The sequence below is a fragment of the Acanthopagrus latus genome, chromosome 6 (genome assembly GCF_904848185.1).
Source record: "Acanthopagrus latus isolate v.2019 chromosome 6, fAcaLat1.1, whole genome shotgun sequence".
NCBI lineage: Eukaryota > Metazoa > Chordata > Actinopteri > Spariformes > Sparidae > Acanthopagrus > Acanthopagrus latus.
This window is the reverse complement of record NC_051044.1, coordinates 23,365,141-23,383,181: the sequence shown is the minus strand read 5'-3', so window position 1 is coordinate 23,383,181 and position 18,041 is coordinate 23,365,141. Positions and strand designations below refer to the sequence as shown.

The 18,041-nt window shown below is 39.9% G+C and overlaps 3 protein-coding genes across 6 annotated transcripts in view; all 3 read left to right on the top strand.

Annotated features, from left to right (window-relative positions):
- Nucleotides 1-18,041, top strand: part of ptpra (protein tyrosine phosphatase receptor type A) — a 48,314-nt gene that overhangs the window by 23,628 nt on the left and 6,645 nt on the right. For 3 of the 4 annotated variants that reach the window (XM_037100568.1, XM_037100570.1, XM_037100569.1), the window contains exons 21-22: nt 461-596; nt 908-4,664. In XM_037100568.1, the coding sequence (XP_036956463.1) occupies nt 461-596; nt 908-982 (211 nt within the window). In that variant the 3' untranslated portion in view covers nt 983-4,664. Of the gene's footprint in view, nt 1-460; nt 597-907; nt 4,665-18,041 lie in introns of those variants that run through there. The other variant, XR_005075429.1, reaches the window with a different exon arrangement.
- Nucleotides 7,293-7,961, top strand: gnrh2 (gonadotropin-releasing hormone 2). Its single transcript, XM_037100579.1, has 3 exons — nt 7,293-7,534; nt 7,661-7,744; nt 7,892-7,961. Exons 1-3 carry the CDS (start codon nt 7,400-7,402, stop codon nt 7,928-7,930), a joined length of 258 nt encoding a protein of 85 aa, XP_036956474.1. The 5' UTR covers nt 7,293-7,399; the 3' UTR covers nt 7,931-7,961.
- zmat1 (zinc finger matrin-type 1) lies at nt 8,514-14,540 on the top strand. Its single transcript, XM_037100571.1, has 7 exons — nt 8,514-8,684; nt 11,113-11,219; nt 11,326-11,409; nt 11,628-11,763; nt 11,857-12,135; nt 12,717-12,807; nt 13,021-14,540. The coding sequence occupies exons 1-7, from the start codon at nt 8,531-8,533 to the stop codon at nt 13,997-13,999; spliced, it is 1,830 nt and encodes a 609-aa protein (XP_036956466.1). The 5' UTR covers nt 8,514-8,530; the 3' UTR covers nt 14,000-14,540.

Sequence of the window (18,041 nt, the reverse complement as noted above, 5' to 3'; positions counted from 1 at the left end):
TTACAGTATGTTGCTCATATGATAATTGCTGTATGCACACGTGTTAGAAAAAACAAAACACTCTACACTGAAACAGAAATTTAATGAATTTTTTTTGTGTCACGTTTGCACATGGAAATGCTTCTGGCAATCAAGTGAGCTGCTGTGTGTCTGGGAAATTGTTGCAGCCATGAAATCACAGGAAAAAACAACTTAGAAGAATTGTTCTCTTCTTCCTCATGACATTTTAAACTGCTCCCAGAAATGTTGCTGTGCTCCCTCTTTTAGCATGTGCACACAACAAAGCCTCCTGTGTGTATTTCTGTTCATGATTACAATAGTGTGTTTATTGAGGTTTACATTGTGTGTGTGTGTGTGTGTGTGTGTGTGTGTGTGTGTGTGTGTGTGTGTGTGTGTGTGTGTGTGTGTGTGCGCTCGCGTGTGTGTGTGCGTGTGTGCGCTCACGTGCGTGTGTGTACAGTGCTGGTGCTGGGCGGACGGGGACCTTCTGTGCGTTGAGTACAGTCCTGGAGAGGGTGAAGGCAGAGGGCATCCTGGATGTCTTTCAGACAGTGAAGAGCCTCAGACTGCAGAGACCCCACATGGTGCAGACACTGGTGAGGAGCCGTCTCACATCTCCCAAAATGTTGAACTATAACTTTAAGAAATTGGTTTAATTTATGAAGCAGATAGAATGCAGATGCCTAAAAGCAAGTTGAATTTTTTTGTACATGTTTAGATTTTCCTCATGCCCGCTAAGTGTAAAGTCTAATTGCTTAGATCTTCAGTTCATGCACTAGTACTTAAACTACAGCTGTGTGATTTTACAGTAAGCCCTGAAACGAGGAATAGGTTACTTAAGTAACTGATACATCACAGATTTTGTACTCCCAGCTGATTCTGTACTCCCCTCACTCCCCCTCCTCAGGAGCAGTACGAGTTCTGCTACAAAGTGGTCCAGGAGTATATCGATGCCTTTTCTGACTACGCCAACTTCAAGTAAAGACCTGCCGTGGATGGACTGATGTCTGCAAACACTTCATACCATCATAATGCTCACACCAGATGATCACACACACACACACACACACACACACACACACACACATAACCATGCAGAAAGCTGCATACTCCCATCTGACGGATTAAAACAAAAAAACATAAAGACTCATCGCAACTTGACCTGTGGATGGGATGAACTGCCCAGAGGAAAAGGGAACAGAGGCCTTGGCCCAGAGGACAGGACAGGGCAGCGCAGTCGGACAGAGAAAATAACTGAGATGCCTTCTTGAATATTTTGTAATATTGGTCTTGTTAATACAGCCCTTCACCCCAATTTTCTTCCCCCATATGTATATATACTTACTGTGTTGCATCTTATTACTTTGGTTTCAGACACAGTTTTGAGTTTGGCTGCATTTTTGGGTGGCACCTGTAATGTATTTTATTGGTATATAAATATATATAAATATATATGAATATAAATCTAATTGCTTTGGAGGCTCATGTAAAAAAAAAAAATCCAGAGTCAAGGTAAGGATGTTTGGATTTCTTTCTCTCCTTTGTTTTGTTTTTTTGTTGTTTTTTTTAGGGACAGAGACTTAAACATTTTTGGCTGTGATAGAGCCGCGCTGTAGCAACATGTGTTGTAGCAGAATCCTGAACAGCTTACAGATGAAACTCCTAAACACACGCACACAAGCAGCAGAGACATTGAGCTCCATCTATCGAGCCAATTACAATTTCCCCCCTTTTAAGTTTCAGGGGTTCAAAGGTCACTCACGGTTTGGAGATTTGAATCACTGTCATGTAGCTCATAGGCTCAGGTTGAAACACACACACACATAAAACACACTAAATACCAGGAGCCATCTTTTTTTTTTCCTTTTTTTTTTTTTTGAGCATCTGTGTGTGCATATTTGTTTGAACTGGAGCATAAGCTGGCGGAAAAAAGACTGCTATCTGCCGAGTGCCAAAGTCCGTCACTCACTTGGTTGTGCAGCTCCGGAGTCTGAGACACTCTACCAGCCATGTGTAGACATTCAGTGCGAGAAAGCTATTTTACTGTCTAAGCTTCTATAGCCAACACACTCCTGGAATATGACAGGAAACTGGGAAATTAGTGAATAAATGTAGATTTTTTTTTTTTAATTTTATTTTTTTTACCCTATGCAGAAATTTTAGGAACAGCAGAATTGGTCAAGCTTTTAATGTTAAGATCTATATTTTACGTTGGGGTCTGCTACAGTATCAGCAGCATTGTTGATCGTGTTGACAAGCCAAATCGCAAGTAACTCCGTTATTGCATCACAGACATCAATGCTATGCGCCCGGCTTGTTTCTTGTTTACAGACACACATCAGTATTTCTTTTAGATTGTATTTTAGCATTTCTTTTCCTGAATGGGGTTTCCTTTGAGCCTGCCTGAATGAACTGTCATTTCTTTTTTTATATATACATTATCAGCCTCGCATCACTATGCTGTGCTGTCACTCTTTTCAACACTGATCCCCTTTTATTTCCCACCATGAACACTGATGCCGACGAATGTTTCTTTTTTATTCGAATGCTGTTGCTAACATATTCCTCGATAATGGATACATTGTTACTTTAATAGTGGAGGTGTGCCATGCCATGTTTGCTATGATTTTTTTTTTTTTCTAAAGGCTGTCCTGTGAGGGTGCTCAGACTTGAACTACAGTATTTTGGGTTTTTTTAAGATTAGGTCAAAATGAGGCCCTGCCCTTTATGATTGTAATGAAAGATGAATAATGTCAGTTAACCCTTTTTGGACTTTCAGGTCAGTCCTAATTTCAACTGCGTGAGCTCAGGAAAAGAATGATGTCAGGATTGTTTAAATTTACAAATTGAACAAAGTAGGCTTGAGTTCTTCTCCTCAAATGGTTTTTATTTCGAGCAGAGGAGCATTCAGATGCTTCCCTGCCTTTTTACAGATTTTAATGCCATGATATTAGAAATGAAATTCCTCTTAGGAGTTCTCAATCTTTTTTTTAAATGTAGATTTGAAATGTAGACTAAGATCAACCCAGTGCTTGTACATTATTTACATCACACTAATGCATTACACTAACACTCCATATGTAATTACTTTTATTAAAAGAAGGAGCACAATCAAAGCTAATTTATTGACAGACGTCATTAAAAGTAAATGCTGAGTTTTCAGTAAGGGTGATACGTCAATGTTGATTGTATGAACACTCATGCACTATTTGCACCAAAAGCAAAGCCCTTAGAAAATAACCAAATGAGAGGTGAGGTCAGAACTGTGATATGGCCTTTTATATTAGATTATGGGAAATATATTTGAAATCTCAGAGCCCCGGGCGAAGGCCCCCTGTAGGGACTTTAAGTAGCAGGTATTTTGAATTGACCGGCCACTGAAACTGATCATCATTGTCATTTCAGGTCTTCTTTTGTTCCAAAGCATCACAAGTGCCCGCACTCTTAGTTAGGTGCCATTATGTTCTTCATTTATTTACTTGGTCACTTATTGGGTCTTTAATCAGCAGAGGAGGGGAAGCTTTTTGTTGTGGCTGTTCCGTCTGTGCTTCAATTACATGGGTTTATTGTGCGTGTTTGTCATGTGACCACTTTGTCTCACTGCAATCTGACAGCAAAACTCGACACTGTGCCAACACAGAACACCCACTGTTTTGCTATTATAGTGAACTTTAAAAAAGTGCCTCACTGGTAGATTTTCAAAAGAAACTTTACATTCAACATGTGATGGAATCTTTTCCCAAATTGCATGCATCTCCTAAAACGATGACAAAACCTCTTTGTATGACAAATCAATAGAGCCAAAACCAAGACTGGGTCAGTCATCCTTCCTTTCACATTCCCTCTAGTCATATATTCTTAGATTCCTTGATTGTGCAGATCAAACTAATATTGAGGTCAGTGTTTAATGGAATTCCATCTTTAATGGCTTCATTTCATTCCATATCACTTAATTGTGGGATCCATGACAAGTAATCAATTGTGGGTACCCAAGTGTTCAAGAGAAAATTATAGATTTTTCCCCTCAACAAAAGCAGCTGCGTCTTTTATGCAGCATCGTCCTTGTTTCACATCCCTTTACTCCCGGAGTGGAACATTTGGAACGGCCCGGAGAATCAAAATATGTCTCCATTACTTGAACGTTAAGCTGAAGGAAGACATGAGTCCAACTTTGCTCTTCTTCTCTCCACCTTTTATATGTCCTTTGTCCCCTATCCAACTCCGCTCACTTCTTGTCCTTTTCCTCTGTCACTTTGTTCTTTGGACCATTTTTTTCCCCAGTGGTCACTGCCCACTCCCTTTTGTACATAATGTAAGGTTATTTATATTTCATTCCTGTCTGCTGCCTTGCTTATTTTATTTTTTTCTCCCCCCTTTCTTTTTCTTTTTTTTTTTTCTTTCTAAAAGATGTATATTGAACTGTATCGGGACCATTTTGAAATGTATTAGAGATGTTTTGTTTTGGCCATTTTTAATTTGGTATAATTGTCTTAAGCAAATCCTATTTTTTAATTTGCCTATGTTTGTTTCTAGTGTTTTGTTATTCAACATTTGAATATATGTATATATAATTATATATGATAAAATTATATATAATTATATAATGCCAAATGGCCTTTCTAAGCAAGATACTGTTCAAACCTAATAAAGTGCTTGAGATTTTATCATTTGTCCGTAGTTATTATGTCTTTGATGGGTCACTGTGTAGTTCTGGAGAAGAAACTCAAACTCTGTTTCGAATGAGGTAATAATACAAACTCAAAAGTATTAATTTTTTCCATGACTGAATAAACAAGCTATTCTCAGAGGAAAGCATGGTCACCAGGACACTGTTTGATGCTAGAGGGGTGGCAGGGTCCACCAAATACCATCACAGTAAAACAGCGCGAAATTGTACTTGTTTGTTCGGTTTATTTAGACGTAAAATTGTGTGATGTCAAAACACAATTCTGGACGTGAAGAGGCACGTCACACTTTTTCAGACGTTTCAAGTCAGAACGGCCTGATGCTCATTACAGCTCACCTCTCAATGAAGACTAATGGTACAGTGGTGGAAGATAATTGCCAATCATTCATGCAGCTTATAGATCAGGCAGTCCTCTTGAGGGTTGCTCTTGAAGGCTCTCAATCGGCGTTTAACCCTTTCACCCCTGATCACATTTGTGCCTTTTGCTCCAATAAATAATTAAACAGGGAATTATTTAGGCTTACTGTTGTAACGTCACTGTTGACAGTGATATCTAGAATTCATCTTGGGACCCATCAGGTTTACATTAGATAAGAATGGCTAATGACCAAACATCGTGTTATTCAGATGTCCAGACGTGTACCAACTCAACAGAAATTCCTAATCACAGATAAAGATAGATTTTTTTTTTAATACCTAAAAAAGGGCACTCCACCTACTTTAGACAGGAAGTTCAGTTTACTTCTCACGAGGACTATTGCTCAGTGGGTTGCATCAAGTTTTGTGTGTCTCTGGAGGACCTCTATGTAGTGGAAAAGAATAACAGTGTAGGGATGAGTCATTCGCAGAGTGAAGAAACTGACAACTGAGCATTCGAGGCAGGAAGGGTTGAAGGAAAAAAATGCATATAGGGAAATGTAGGATCCAGTGATACTGGAGCTTGGCTAATACTCATGGTCTTAGCGACTTGAAAGCGCAATGGTAAATCCCTGGAGTGTCCCTTTAATGTGTAATGATTTAGGATCCAGAAAAAAAACTTGGATCACTGGTTCCTTTCATGAATTATTACACTTATTAGTGACAAATATTCTTCTTTCAAATGCGATCAGTAGATGTCTGTGATGAGCAAATCAGAAAAGGGGATGAGTTCAGCATGCAAACCAGCACGAAGTTCACACAACAGTGAAAATGGTTCAGAACCTTGAAGAATTTCAGGAACTGTTTTTGCATTTCAACAACATAAAATCAGTTAAGCTTCATTATCATTAACACGATTTTACGAGCAGTTTGCATCTCTTGAATATGTGTTCGTAAATGTCTCTTGACAGACTTCTGTTCAGGTAATCGCTCGTGCTCCAGGTGGGTCTGGCAGCAGGAGTCATCGGTTACGCATCTCACTTCGGCCAGTCCCTTGCCTGCACCCAACAGACGTCACGCTGTTGGTCACTTCTTGAGTCAGAACTGGTTCTCTGAGAAGGAAATACCTTCCCTCCACTAATTGAGAAGGTGTTTGTTCCCCTTGTCATCTGTGTTTCCTCTGATTGAAGGGTCGTCAGGGTCAGAGGGAAGATGTGCGACTGGTCACTGTGGTCGTAACAGGTGCAAGAGGAGAGGAAATGGGGGCGATTAAGTTTTACCTACTGACAAAGGCCTGCTGTTTGATCTGAGAAATACGATTAGATACTATTAGTCAAAGATGATTGTTGGCGGGGCCCTGGCTATAGATAATGTATGCAGTGTGGAGCACTTTGAATACATTTCCAATTTTCACGTTTTCTTAAGTCTGTATGTACAGAAAAAAAGTATAAATGACTGGAACTATCATTAATCTTTTAACAGAATGACTTAAATCTGTTGCTCAGCCAGAGCGGCAGTATTTAGAAGTCCATCCCAGGGGTGTCAGCGCTGTTTGTCGGTGATAATTGGTATTGGCCGTGTCCTCTGGACCTTTCCTCCCCAGAGACTGCTCAGTTCTCCACTGGGAACAGAGAGACCAGAGGGGTCAGCGATGGGCGGGGCGGGTAGGGAATGATAATGTAAATGCTTGTTGGAGGGGGGCCTTTAGACCGGTACATATATAGAAGAGGAGGAGGAAGAGGCTGTAGAAAATCTCTACAGTGATAAACGTGTGATCCTGTGAGATACTCTGAGCGACTGACTGACTGAAGGACAAGCAGAAGGAGCTTCAGGCAGGACCCCCTGGACGGCTGCAGAGACAAAGTTGTGAAAGTTGTGAACAAGGTGAGGACACTTACTCCTACTTCTTCACGGCTTTAATGCACTCTGTGTCTAAAATATACAGTGTTAATATTAGAATAAATTAAAAGAGAGTAATTATTATTACTGTGAAGGTGTTGCCAATTATTTTGCCTGACATGTGACATATCATAGCAGGACATATGGGAAAACGGTCTATGTAAAGGGCAGTATATGATGAAGTACGTCCCATTAAACAATGTGGTTTTAAATGAGATAACGTGTTCAGCTGATTGACGGCAGGCAAGCATTTCTTGTTTTACACAACAATCAAATTAGGAAAAACAGAAACATATCTTAGGAAAAATTAAAGAAAATGAACTGTCAAAATATAGAAACTCACATTACTCAACTTAAACACTTTGTAAATTTGTTTAGAATTACCAAATCTGATTCAATATGATGTTATAATCAGAGCCGACTGAGTGTCCATCTTTGCCTTCAGGTGGGAGTATCATGTGTGTATCTCGGCTGGTTTTGCTGCTCGGGCTGCTCCTATGTATGGGGGCTCAGCTGTCCAATGGCCAGCACTGGTCCCACGGTTGGTACCCCGGAGGCAAGAGGGAGCTGGACTCTTTTGGCACATCAGAGGTCAGGATCGGTGTGTGTGTGTGAGCGTAGTTTTCTCATTCACTGAGCATTTCCTGTTGCGAATGAAGATTTTCTTCCCCGCTTTGCTCTTCTCTCATATTCCAAATCTCCCTCTCCGTCTCTCAGATTTCAGAGGAGATTAAGCTGTGTGAGGCAGGGGAATGCAGCTACTTGAGACCCCAGAGGAGGAGTGTTCTGAGGAATATATTTGTAAGTGAACAAAGTCTATCCTGTTCACCCTGTTGAAATAATAATCTATACACTGAACACAACAAAAAGAAAGCTGTATTATAGCAGTACTTCAGTGTTTTGAGTAAAGTGTGTCTGACTCTCGTGTTGCTATCTCACTCTTCACAGTTGGATGCTTTAGCAAGAGAGCTCCAGAAGAGGAAGTGACAGCTTTCCACCTCCAGCTGCTTTTCTATCTGTATTGACTGTCTTCTTCTTCACTATCCTGGTCTTGTTGTGGAACAATTTAATGTTGATCCTGTGGTTTTGACTATTTGTTACATCTGTCAGTAAATTTGTTTTCCAGTGTAACATGGACTTTCTCCCGGTGTAACAATGTCCCACAATAAAATATCTATTTTGATATTAACATTTTTCATCTCTGGTGTTGTCTTTTTAGCACAAACAGAAGGCCCTAAATGTCATGTAAGAACGTAGGCAAATTGAATTAAATCAAATTCATGATGGCTTAATACCATTTAGCTGCTCAGGGGCCTGATATTGTGCGTGGTGGCTTGTTGTCATGGCTTACTGGGGCGCTTGAATAGAATAAATACAAAGGTTTAATGACAAAAACTCAAATAAAGTACAACAAAGAAAAGGACACGAAATGTGTAAATAGTTTTTAAATATATGTTATTAAGCTGGGTCTGATTCTAACACACTGTCGTCAGAGGTCCAGGACATTTATAAGTTATTTGGAGGATTTTCCCTAAAAGCCAAACGCCATTAGTACTACGACGCCACTGCGCATGCGCCGAACAGCTAATGTTAGGGGAAAAGATGGACGATAGGAGTGTCTGTACTCTGCTGCTTGCGGAGTCAGACGCTCACCATAACACTACTAGTACCCCTCACGCGGCTTCTGTCCCAGATGCTGACAAAGTAATAAACACTAAAATAGATAGTACCCAGGTTGAAGGTGAGTTTTGTCTAGAACATGCAAATTCAGCCGTCCTACATTCCGAGCCAACGTTAGCTTTTTAGCTAACTGGCTAGCCAGCTCAACAGTCGAGTGAGCTAGCTAGCTCCTTAGCTACTAACTCAATGTCAGCTGTCTAAAATTAGCTGTAACGTTAGGAGCTCAATATTTTATACCGCTCCGTGGTTACATGACTCGTTTAAGATATCGCCCACTGAAATAGCCTTTAAATCCAGACTCCAGCCTCTTAGCGAAACCATGCAAAGTTAAAAGGCTGCCCTGTTTTCCCATTTCCGGAAGTGGGTTAGCAGTTGCTAACGTTGATGGTTGTGCGAGCTAACTTATCGGGAGTGTCTGCAAACTCAGTCCCCAGCCCAGGCAGCCTGCTGGCCACTCAGACTAGCAACATACCAGTGGTCAGTGTTAGCTGGTAAGGCAGCTAACATTCTCTGGAAACGTAGGCCATGAAATACGTTCGTACCATTGTACCAGTGACAATTTGATCCTCTTACTGGAAACAGATGGTTGTGGACTGCAAAATAATGAAGCAACGCACATGTTAGTCAAAAGAGTATTCTTATATTGGTAATGTACTCAGACTTAAGATGAAGTGTCAATCAGTCCAAAGTTTTAAATGGTCATCTGTCCCCTACTTGGTAGCCCCGCTCACCGGTAGAATAAAACTGTTTTGTATTATTAATATATTTTCTCTTAGGCAAACATTGTTCACATACTTTGAGATACAGTACCTGCAGTCTCTGTTTTCTTAACTGCTACTGTGATTATCACTTGGTAAGTACAATATTTGAAGTGTATCCGCAGACATGGAAATTGTGGGCAGTATCTATCAAAGTGTTTATATATGACTTTACTCATGACCGTCCTTAGCTTATTAGAGCTGTACACATTATTTTACACAGATGCAGAGGAAAATACTTTCAGTGTGCAATTGTTTTATTACATTGAAGAATTTGGAAAGTTCAGCCAGCACATAGTCCGCTTTTCCACTTTGCACTTGATGGGGCAGAAAATGGTCATTTGCAGAACTGATTAATACAGCAGTAATTATTCGACCATTTGGTCCATGCTGCTTATTAGTGACAACTGATTGTCATAAACATAAATATTGATTGTACAACTATACTGAATGTACATTTGCAGGAAAAGCCAGCACACATTTGCCTTTGACTCACTGTAACCAACAATAATTTGTTACTTAGAAAATTGATATCAGGTCATTCTTTTAAAAGCAGTGATCTGTAATTTATTTGTCCATTCACTAATTTAATCATTTCAATGCTAGTTACACATTTTCAGTCTCAGTCACCACCAGTCATAATAAAGCCATGTTTGTCAGTCATGTTTAGCTTAACATATTTTTAATACTGTATACTGTGTTAAGGCAGCCAGCGGAGATGCAAACAAATTGATTCTCACAGTAATTCTTCAGTTCCTATCTATTGATGTCTATTTATTCATGTCTGATAGATTAATAGAATTAAACTTTTATACCTCATCAACTGCTTCTTCACAGTTTTGCAAAAGTGGCCACACTCAAAACCAACTCTTTGCCACATAGTTGAATAGTCATGAATATTATTCATTGACAGTGATGTTGCCACATATTACAAGTCTTTGAATGGTAAATTACATGTTTTGTGTGAAAATACGCAGAGCACACTGTATTTTATTGATGTTATCATAGGAACTTTGCTGACCCTCTGTAGTGAAAATTAAATATGAATGTATGCAGTACTTAAAGAGGTTGATTTTAAGTCACTGTGACTTAAGTAACAATTTGCAGCAATGAAGACATGTTGTGGACTTCCTGGTTTAGTGCTGCCCCAAAGAATCCTTTATATAATAACAGATTTTGTATACATTCACACACATTATGCAATGAATAATGTCTTGCTGTAAATACAGTCTTAAGAGGGTGGATACATTTTAAATGAATAAGTGTAAGTAAATTAAATAAGTGTGGAATTCAGTAAAATTTGTACATTTCCTCTTACATTGGCTACTGCATTCTCCCTCAGACAGGAGGAAGTTGTTATTACAGTCTGTATGGCAGGAAAAACTATTTTTTCCCCTCACTTTTGTCATATGCCTTGTCGACTCCCTTGACTACAAAAACAAAACTGTTTTGAATGTTGGATGAGTCATCTACCCCATGGAAAATAACGAATGAAAGTTGTACCAAGTAGTACTTATTTTTGAAGATTCTAATTTCGAACATTTTTGCCAATATTTACACCAGTATTCAGAAAGCAACAGATTTTATTTGAGGTCTTGCATAGAGCTTGTATATGGTGTATGAATGTACTGTAATGATTTACTAGCTTGTTTCTTGTTCATTCTTAAAATAATCATCCAATGAATTGACAGTGGTTTGATGGTCGTAGTAACAGTATACTGTGCCACACAGGAGACAAGAGTGAAGAGGAGCTGCTTAAGGGTCTCCTCACTGACGACTACTGTCATGTGTGTGAGGCTGTGCTGCTCTTTGAATCTCAGCGGCTGTCCCACTACGAGGTAAGTGCTACTTTCTAGGACTTCCTAATGAGACTGAAATACAGCGTTATTAACCTCAGAAGGTCAAAGCCTGTGTAACATGTTTCCCATATCTCCCACACTGAAGGGAAAGAAACATGCTCAGAAACTCCGGGTGTACCTGCAGGCGAAGAGATCAGAGAAGATGGACGTAGAGTCCACAGGACCTCAGGTTAGAGCTCATCTGGAGATTTAACTCTAGAAATTTAGGTACAATGTTGATCTGTAATGTTGAATACTGAGTCTCATAGCTTTAGTTCTCTAATGATATCAACAATAGAATATGATCACATAAGACACATCTTTCTTCTTGTCTTTATTTTTTTTAGTTTACATACCACATGAGGAAGAATTGATCTGTTTCTTGATAAGTCAATGTGTTTTTTGCAGAGGACTATGATGACTGATAGGGACCGTTTCTGTGAGCTGTGTAACATGGTGTTTAGTTCCCCAGTGGTGGCAAAGTCACATTATGAGGGCAAAGTCCATTTTAAAAATCTCCGTAAACAGGGTCTCCAGCCACCAGGCAAGTGTGGGTTTGATTAAACCATCTGCTCAATTTGTTTAAGTACTTATGATCACACACAATTTGACTTGAATTGATCATTTCTCATTGCAGTTGTAGGATCCACAGAGGTGCATACTTCACCAAGTCTGAGTCAGGATCCTGATACCACCGACCAGAAATCAGCCCCAGAGGGTGCTATGGACCCAACAGGCACAACAACTGCCCCCAGCACAGAGGTTGATCTGAACGACCCTAACAAATACTGTGCCCTGTGTGCTGCTTCCTTCAACAATCCCCAAATGGCTTTGCAGCACTACAATGGACGCAAACACCAGAGGAATCAGACCAGACAGGATCTGCTCAAAGAACTTGGAGATGATGCCCAACAAGGTAACACATGGTGCTGCCTCTCACCAAAGCAGTGTATTACAAAGAACATCACACCCTGCAGGAACTATATTAAAATTAAAAGTTTCACATCAGGATACCAAGTGTATTTAAAACACTTATATGATCAAAAGAAAAAGAAATCCCTCTTAGATTTGAAACGGAAAATCCTTTAGCTGTGAAGATTTCATCCCATCAAAGGTAGCAGGATGGTAGGAGATGAGCAGGTAGGTGTTGGTATTCTAGCCCTCTGACGCTAAACTGTTGCTGACAAGAGGCAGTTAGTCTGATTGGTAATAAAGTATAAAAACATGGCAGCGTTTCACTTAGTTAGCCACTGACTAACCTGAGGACTCGTGTCTTTAATTCTTACTTGTAGGCTGTAAAACCTCTCTTCATAGAGAAGACTTCAAGACCCTCAAATGCAAACCAATTTTAAACATATTATTTTAATGTGAGGTAGACACTCGAACAATATTTGGTAGAAGCCCAAGTAAGCTGTATATCTGAGTGCTTATAAACTATCATTTGATAATTTGTGCTGTCTCTTCCTTCCCATCTCACCCACCTTCTGTTGACTGCAGCCAACTCCCTAATGTGTCAGATGTGTAGTTTGCAGTTTAATTCTGTGGAGATGTACCAGGCCCACATGCAGGGAAACAAACACCAGATTAGGTAAGATCAACACAATGGGACACAATTTGTGTCATACTCTATACTGCACTAAAAATGTAATCTCTTCAGTCGCTTCAGCTTCTTAAAGCTCAGATGGATATGATCACCAAACATCTATGTTGGTTTCTGCTGCTTTTGGCTCATGTTTTAGTTTTCAGCCACACACATGAATTGTAATTGTGACATAATTCCTGTTGACATGTTCTTGACCAGGGAGAAGAAGGTCATCAACCTGTGCAAAACCCAGCAGAAAGCCTACAACACATTTGCAGATGAACTGTCAGATTACATTCAGATTCAGAAGGCTCGTGGAATCGCCCCCAAGAGCGGTCAAGTCCTCCCTCCAGGTGAGACACAAAAGGAGGATAAGGAAGATGATGATGAAGAGGAGGAAGTATTAAGCAAGACGGATATCATAGAGCTGAGCAAACCTGTGTCCAATTTTCCTCCCGCCTCTAACCCTCCTCATCGCTCCCATCTTGGCTGTTACAACCCAGTTGAAATGTGGCGTCCCCCATATCAGATCCCTCCCTGGCCATCCCATGGCTTTGATTACAGCTGCCCTCCTCCGGTCCTCCCAGGCTCAGGCTCACCAGTGTTCACTAATCAACCCATAAAGAGACGGAGGGGAAGAAAACAGTCGAGCTCTTCCTCGTATACCACCACATCATCCAACTCCTCTTCGTACTCCTCCTATAGCAGTAGCACAAGTGACAGTGATGACACAGAATACAGGCGCAGAGAAAAAAGGAGGAGGATTAGAAGATCAAGGAGGGAGAGAGACAAGAGGACAAGAGACGAGGACTTAAACAAAGAGGAGAAGAGGGGAAAGAAATGGAGAGGGGAAAGAGATAAGGAGTCAGATGAGAGGAGAAGAAGGGAATCTGGAGAGTCAGAGGAAGAGAGGAGACGAAAAAAGCAGAAAAATCATGGCAAGAAAAGAAGACAAGATAGGAAATCCAAAGAGCAGGACTTGGAGGCAGTAGGAGGGGAAACTGTGATGGACAATGTAATGCCAGAAGATATGATGGGCATTAGAAAAGAGACTGAAGTGAATGTTGAGCAGAGGGATGGTGGGCAGGACGGGTCAGCTAAACCCAAGTACAGAAAGGAGAAGAAAAAAATGAAAGAGAGAGCAGACACCAGGACAGAAGAGGAGAAGCTGTGGGACGACTCCATTCTGGGCTGCTAGACTTGAAAAGGTCCTTTCTGTCTCTGTCTTTTGAACTGCAGGCGTTTAGAGAACTCATGACATCATGAGCATGACATGGAAAAGCTCAAAAAACTGTTTACCTAAAGGTGATCTTTATAGCTGTTTCTACTGTCTGCTCTGATAGCCCTAAAGTGTTGTTCTCCACAGTTGTGCTAGCTGGCTAGCCATGTGTAGTCAGTTTGTGTCTGTAAGGAATGGATGGAATCCTTTTATTTCAGTGTGTTTGGAGGGGTTTCTAACATGCATCCACAGTTATATTAGATTTATTTTTCACTATGACACTTAATATTTCTTTGGTTTCATTAATTTGCACACTGTTATTATTGTTGGCTGTAAAATTTATGTTTTGAAATTATCAGGAAGTCATCTCGACCTCTTAACACATTAATAAGTTAAATTATGTTTGATTATGTGTCTGTGCTTCTAGCAAGGATTTGATAGGTTGTGATCCCTATAGCAGCCTGAGGTTGGCGCTATTTAGCTTCACTCAGAGCATCTAAATAAAAGCACATAGATGGTAGAATCTTAGTCGTTTCATTTCTTTTGAAACTCTGTGTGCTTTTACTCTAGCACAGACTGAAAGAAGGCTGCTAGAGATGTAGAGAGTTAAAGTCCATGTTGCACATAATGAAATGACGAAAATGCACCAAATTCTGTGCCTTTTGCACACACTGCATCAAAACTATTTTGTAAAAGCAGCAAAGTGTTGAGACATTGCCCCAGTCTGCTGTGCATTTTCTGCACTTGCATCCACATCCAAACAGCACATGAAGTGTTTGGGGTCAGACAGGTGCAAAAGATCGAATGAGGACAATTCTTCAACAAACTTTTCAAATTCAGATGTAGTGTGTGAGGACTTGAACACAGGCAATATATGTAATGTAAAGGTGACTGAAAAGAGGCTAGATAAACCTCCCCTTTGACTCATTAAGAGCCACTCAAAGCAAAATAGATGTTTGAAATAGGTTAATAGTCTTCATTGGCATAACATAGTCTAAATACCTTGACTGGACGAGCCTCTGTTAGCTCTTGTTTGATGAACTAGCTCGTACAGTCGTAAGAATTATGACAGTGGGCGAGTTTGACTACAGACACTATGGACCCTGAGAGCAGACTAAAGTTGTGGTCTGATTATTTACACTACTCATGATACAGGTGCCATTAAAAAAAACTTGGCAAAACATGAACAAACTGGTCCAGAGCTTTAATATTTTCAAAGGAAAGTTGTGTTTTTTGACATGACTTTTTTATGTGTAGCATATGGACCATTATCTTTTAAGTGTGGCTGATTGCTGTATGTCAGATATCCAATGGCATTAGTATACTGGGCTCTGAGTGACCCACATTACATGGCTGGTGGGTTTGGGTAACAGGGTATCACAACATTCAAACCAAAGTAGTATTGTAAATCCAAAAGAAAATTAAAAGAAACAGCCTGCTAGTAGGTTTAAGAGCTAAATAATTACTGAGAAGACTGAGATGCTGTCTTGATTACAGAGATACTGGTTTTTAGAGTAAAGTAAAAAGGTGAACAAGAGAAGTAATCCAAAAGTTGATGTAGTCCGTTACAGGAGCCCTGCAAGGGCTGTGAGATGACTTTAAATGCAAACTTGTTCAAGTCACTGCTATGAGAACCAAACCTACTTCTACATCTGCAACACATAGTAGTACAGACAGCAAGTGTCTTCAAATATTAAACTGTCAACAAACTGGCTGATGAGAAGAGGGAATTAAATGAGAGCTGAATTTCTCAGCCAGCGGCTTTGACTTGAAGCGTCGGCGCAGAGACCAACAAAGGCGTTAGCGCTCAGCGATGTGTAAAGAGCAGCTCTGAAGCCCCCTGAGATCTCCTGTTTTCAAAGAATCCTGTGGTCTTGTTCCCTGCCTCGCTCGAGTCTACGACCCCCGTAGAAGTATACGGTGCCCACATCCTCTCACTTTTAAGACCCCCACCAGACCGTTCTACGCCATAACCTTTCATGCACACACAAAACAAATCCAGAGACGAAATGATCCACAGACACCACTCGGATGATTTAAACACTCAGCAGTTTATCAGGAAAATTCTGAATTCTTTGGATACTGCGATATTTGAACAGCCGGTAATCACTGTAGAATGGGTGCAGCACAAGTGCCAATGAGCTGGACGTGTTTCAGATAATGTGAAATAAAGTTCTTAAAGTTAGGATTAAATGTAATATATGAACTTCAAGGGACGCTCAAGTGCTTTCCAACACAGCGTACCCCTGTAAGTCGTTGCTGCTCATGAATGGCAGCATCACTGATTTATGGTCTGTGAAAATAATTCAGTGTATCATAGCCTTAAGTGTTTGGTATGTCTACTGAATGCAAGAAACCAAAAGTGTTCAATGTGAAAGGTAGTACTTAAGCACTTACTTTGAGTACATTGTTCCATCCAGTGTTCCATCCAGTGTTGTAATGCATTATCCATTACTTGTTACTGTCATTTCAAAGTAATTTGTTACATTATGATAATATTGTCTTTCAACTGTAAGGCATTACACTACTTTTGCATTACTTTTAAATTACTCTCACCAAAATTCATAACCACTAACAGTGAAAACACCAGTTTTTAAAAGGGCTGGCCATGCTAAACATGAATTGCAAAGTTAAAATTGAAACATCAGGGGTGCACTGCCTGTTTCAGTCCCATGTCAAAATTTACATTAAAAAAATCAATATGTGTCAAAACTTTTTGTATGTCACCTTGGTCTCTATTAAAATAAGGGAAAGCTGATTTTACCGTACATTTTCTGAAAGCTTATGTCCTCTAGGTGTGTCCCACCTTCCTCTATATATCAGGCACAGTAGCCTACATTGTAAGGCCCTTTAGCAAATGTTTATTGTGTTTAACAGAAGTTTTTGTATGTTTTATCTGGATACAGACTGACGTGAAACAGATTGACGTTATGTCGCTGTTCTGGTGGCCATTTATATTATAGTCAATAGCCCAGTAGCACTAACCTGTTGAGGCAATGATAGCTTACGTGGTGTGCTTGCCTAGACGGGATCTTCACATTTTTTCTAAAAGATGGAGAATCCACTGTTGAAAGTGGCGGCATATCTTCGACAGCATACTCTGCCACTAGTCTCCTCGTTCCCGAGGTTCTGCGTTACAGGAGTTGCATTACTTTTGTAACATGTTACTCCCAACACTGGTTCATCCTTGGAGATGTAAAGATGTGCTGGTTTTTTGTATTATATAATAAATGATGTACTGTTTGGTTACTGGACTAATAACTGACAACAAACAACTGAAGATATCACTTTAGGCCTAATTTCTTAACTCAGATGTTTCTAAAATTGAACCTAGGTTGTGTTCTTTTTGGCTGTCGTGTCTGTAAGTGATGAAATTTTACTATATGCGGGTAATTTTGTAAGCAAACTGAAAACAATTTGCAACTTTTTATAGCTGTGGGTCAATTGATCAATTGATTTGTGTAGAGAAGAATCTTCCATGATACTGGAAAACTTGACAAAAATATTTCATTTGTTCTTTATCTTTAAGTATTTATATGCTAAAAAAGAATTCATAGTAAATTGGACAGATTGAAATGGTGGTTTCTTTATAATTTCAACTGAACTGAAAAACTTGCGAACATTCATTCTGTTGCAATAATTGAGAAATGTATTCAGTATTTTCAAAGAATGACTTAAGTGTATTTTTTTTTTACTTTGTAGTTTCTCGTGCAAAACTGTCACTGCATTTTGTCGTTGTGCTTTCTCCATGTGTGTTTTGATACACTGTACCCCGTACATGGAAAGTTAAAGAGGTACGTTATTAGAAAGACCTGAAGAAGCTGTACACAGACAGCAGTGATTACATAACAACAACCTGCAGCATTGTGGATCAGGGTTTGTATAACTTATCATTCATTTCCAGTTAATACTTTATGTCTAGACTCCGTACGGCGGTATTCCCTCTCCATGCTTCACTAAGGCATGAAGCTGCGTATGTAGGACTCTAGGTCGCTCTAGGTCGCGCACCTGGGCAGAGACC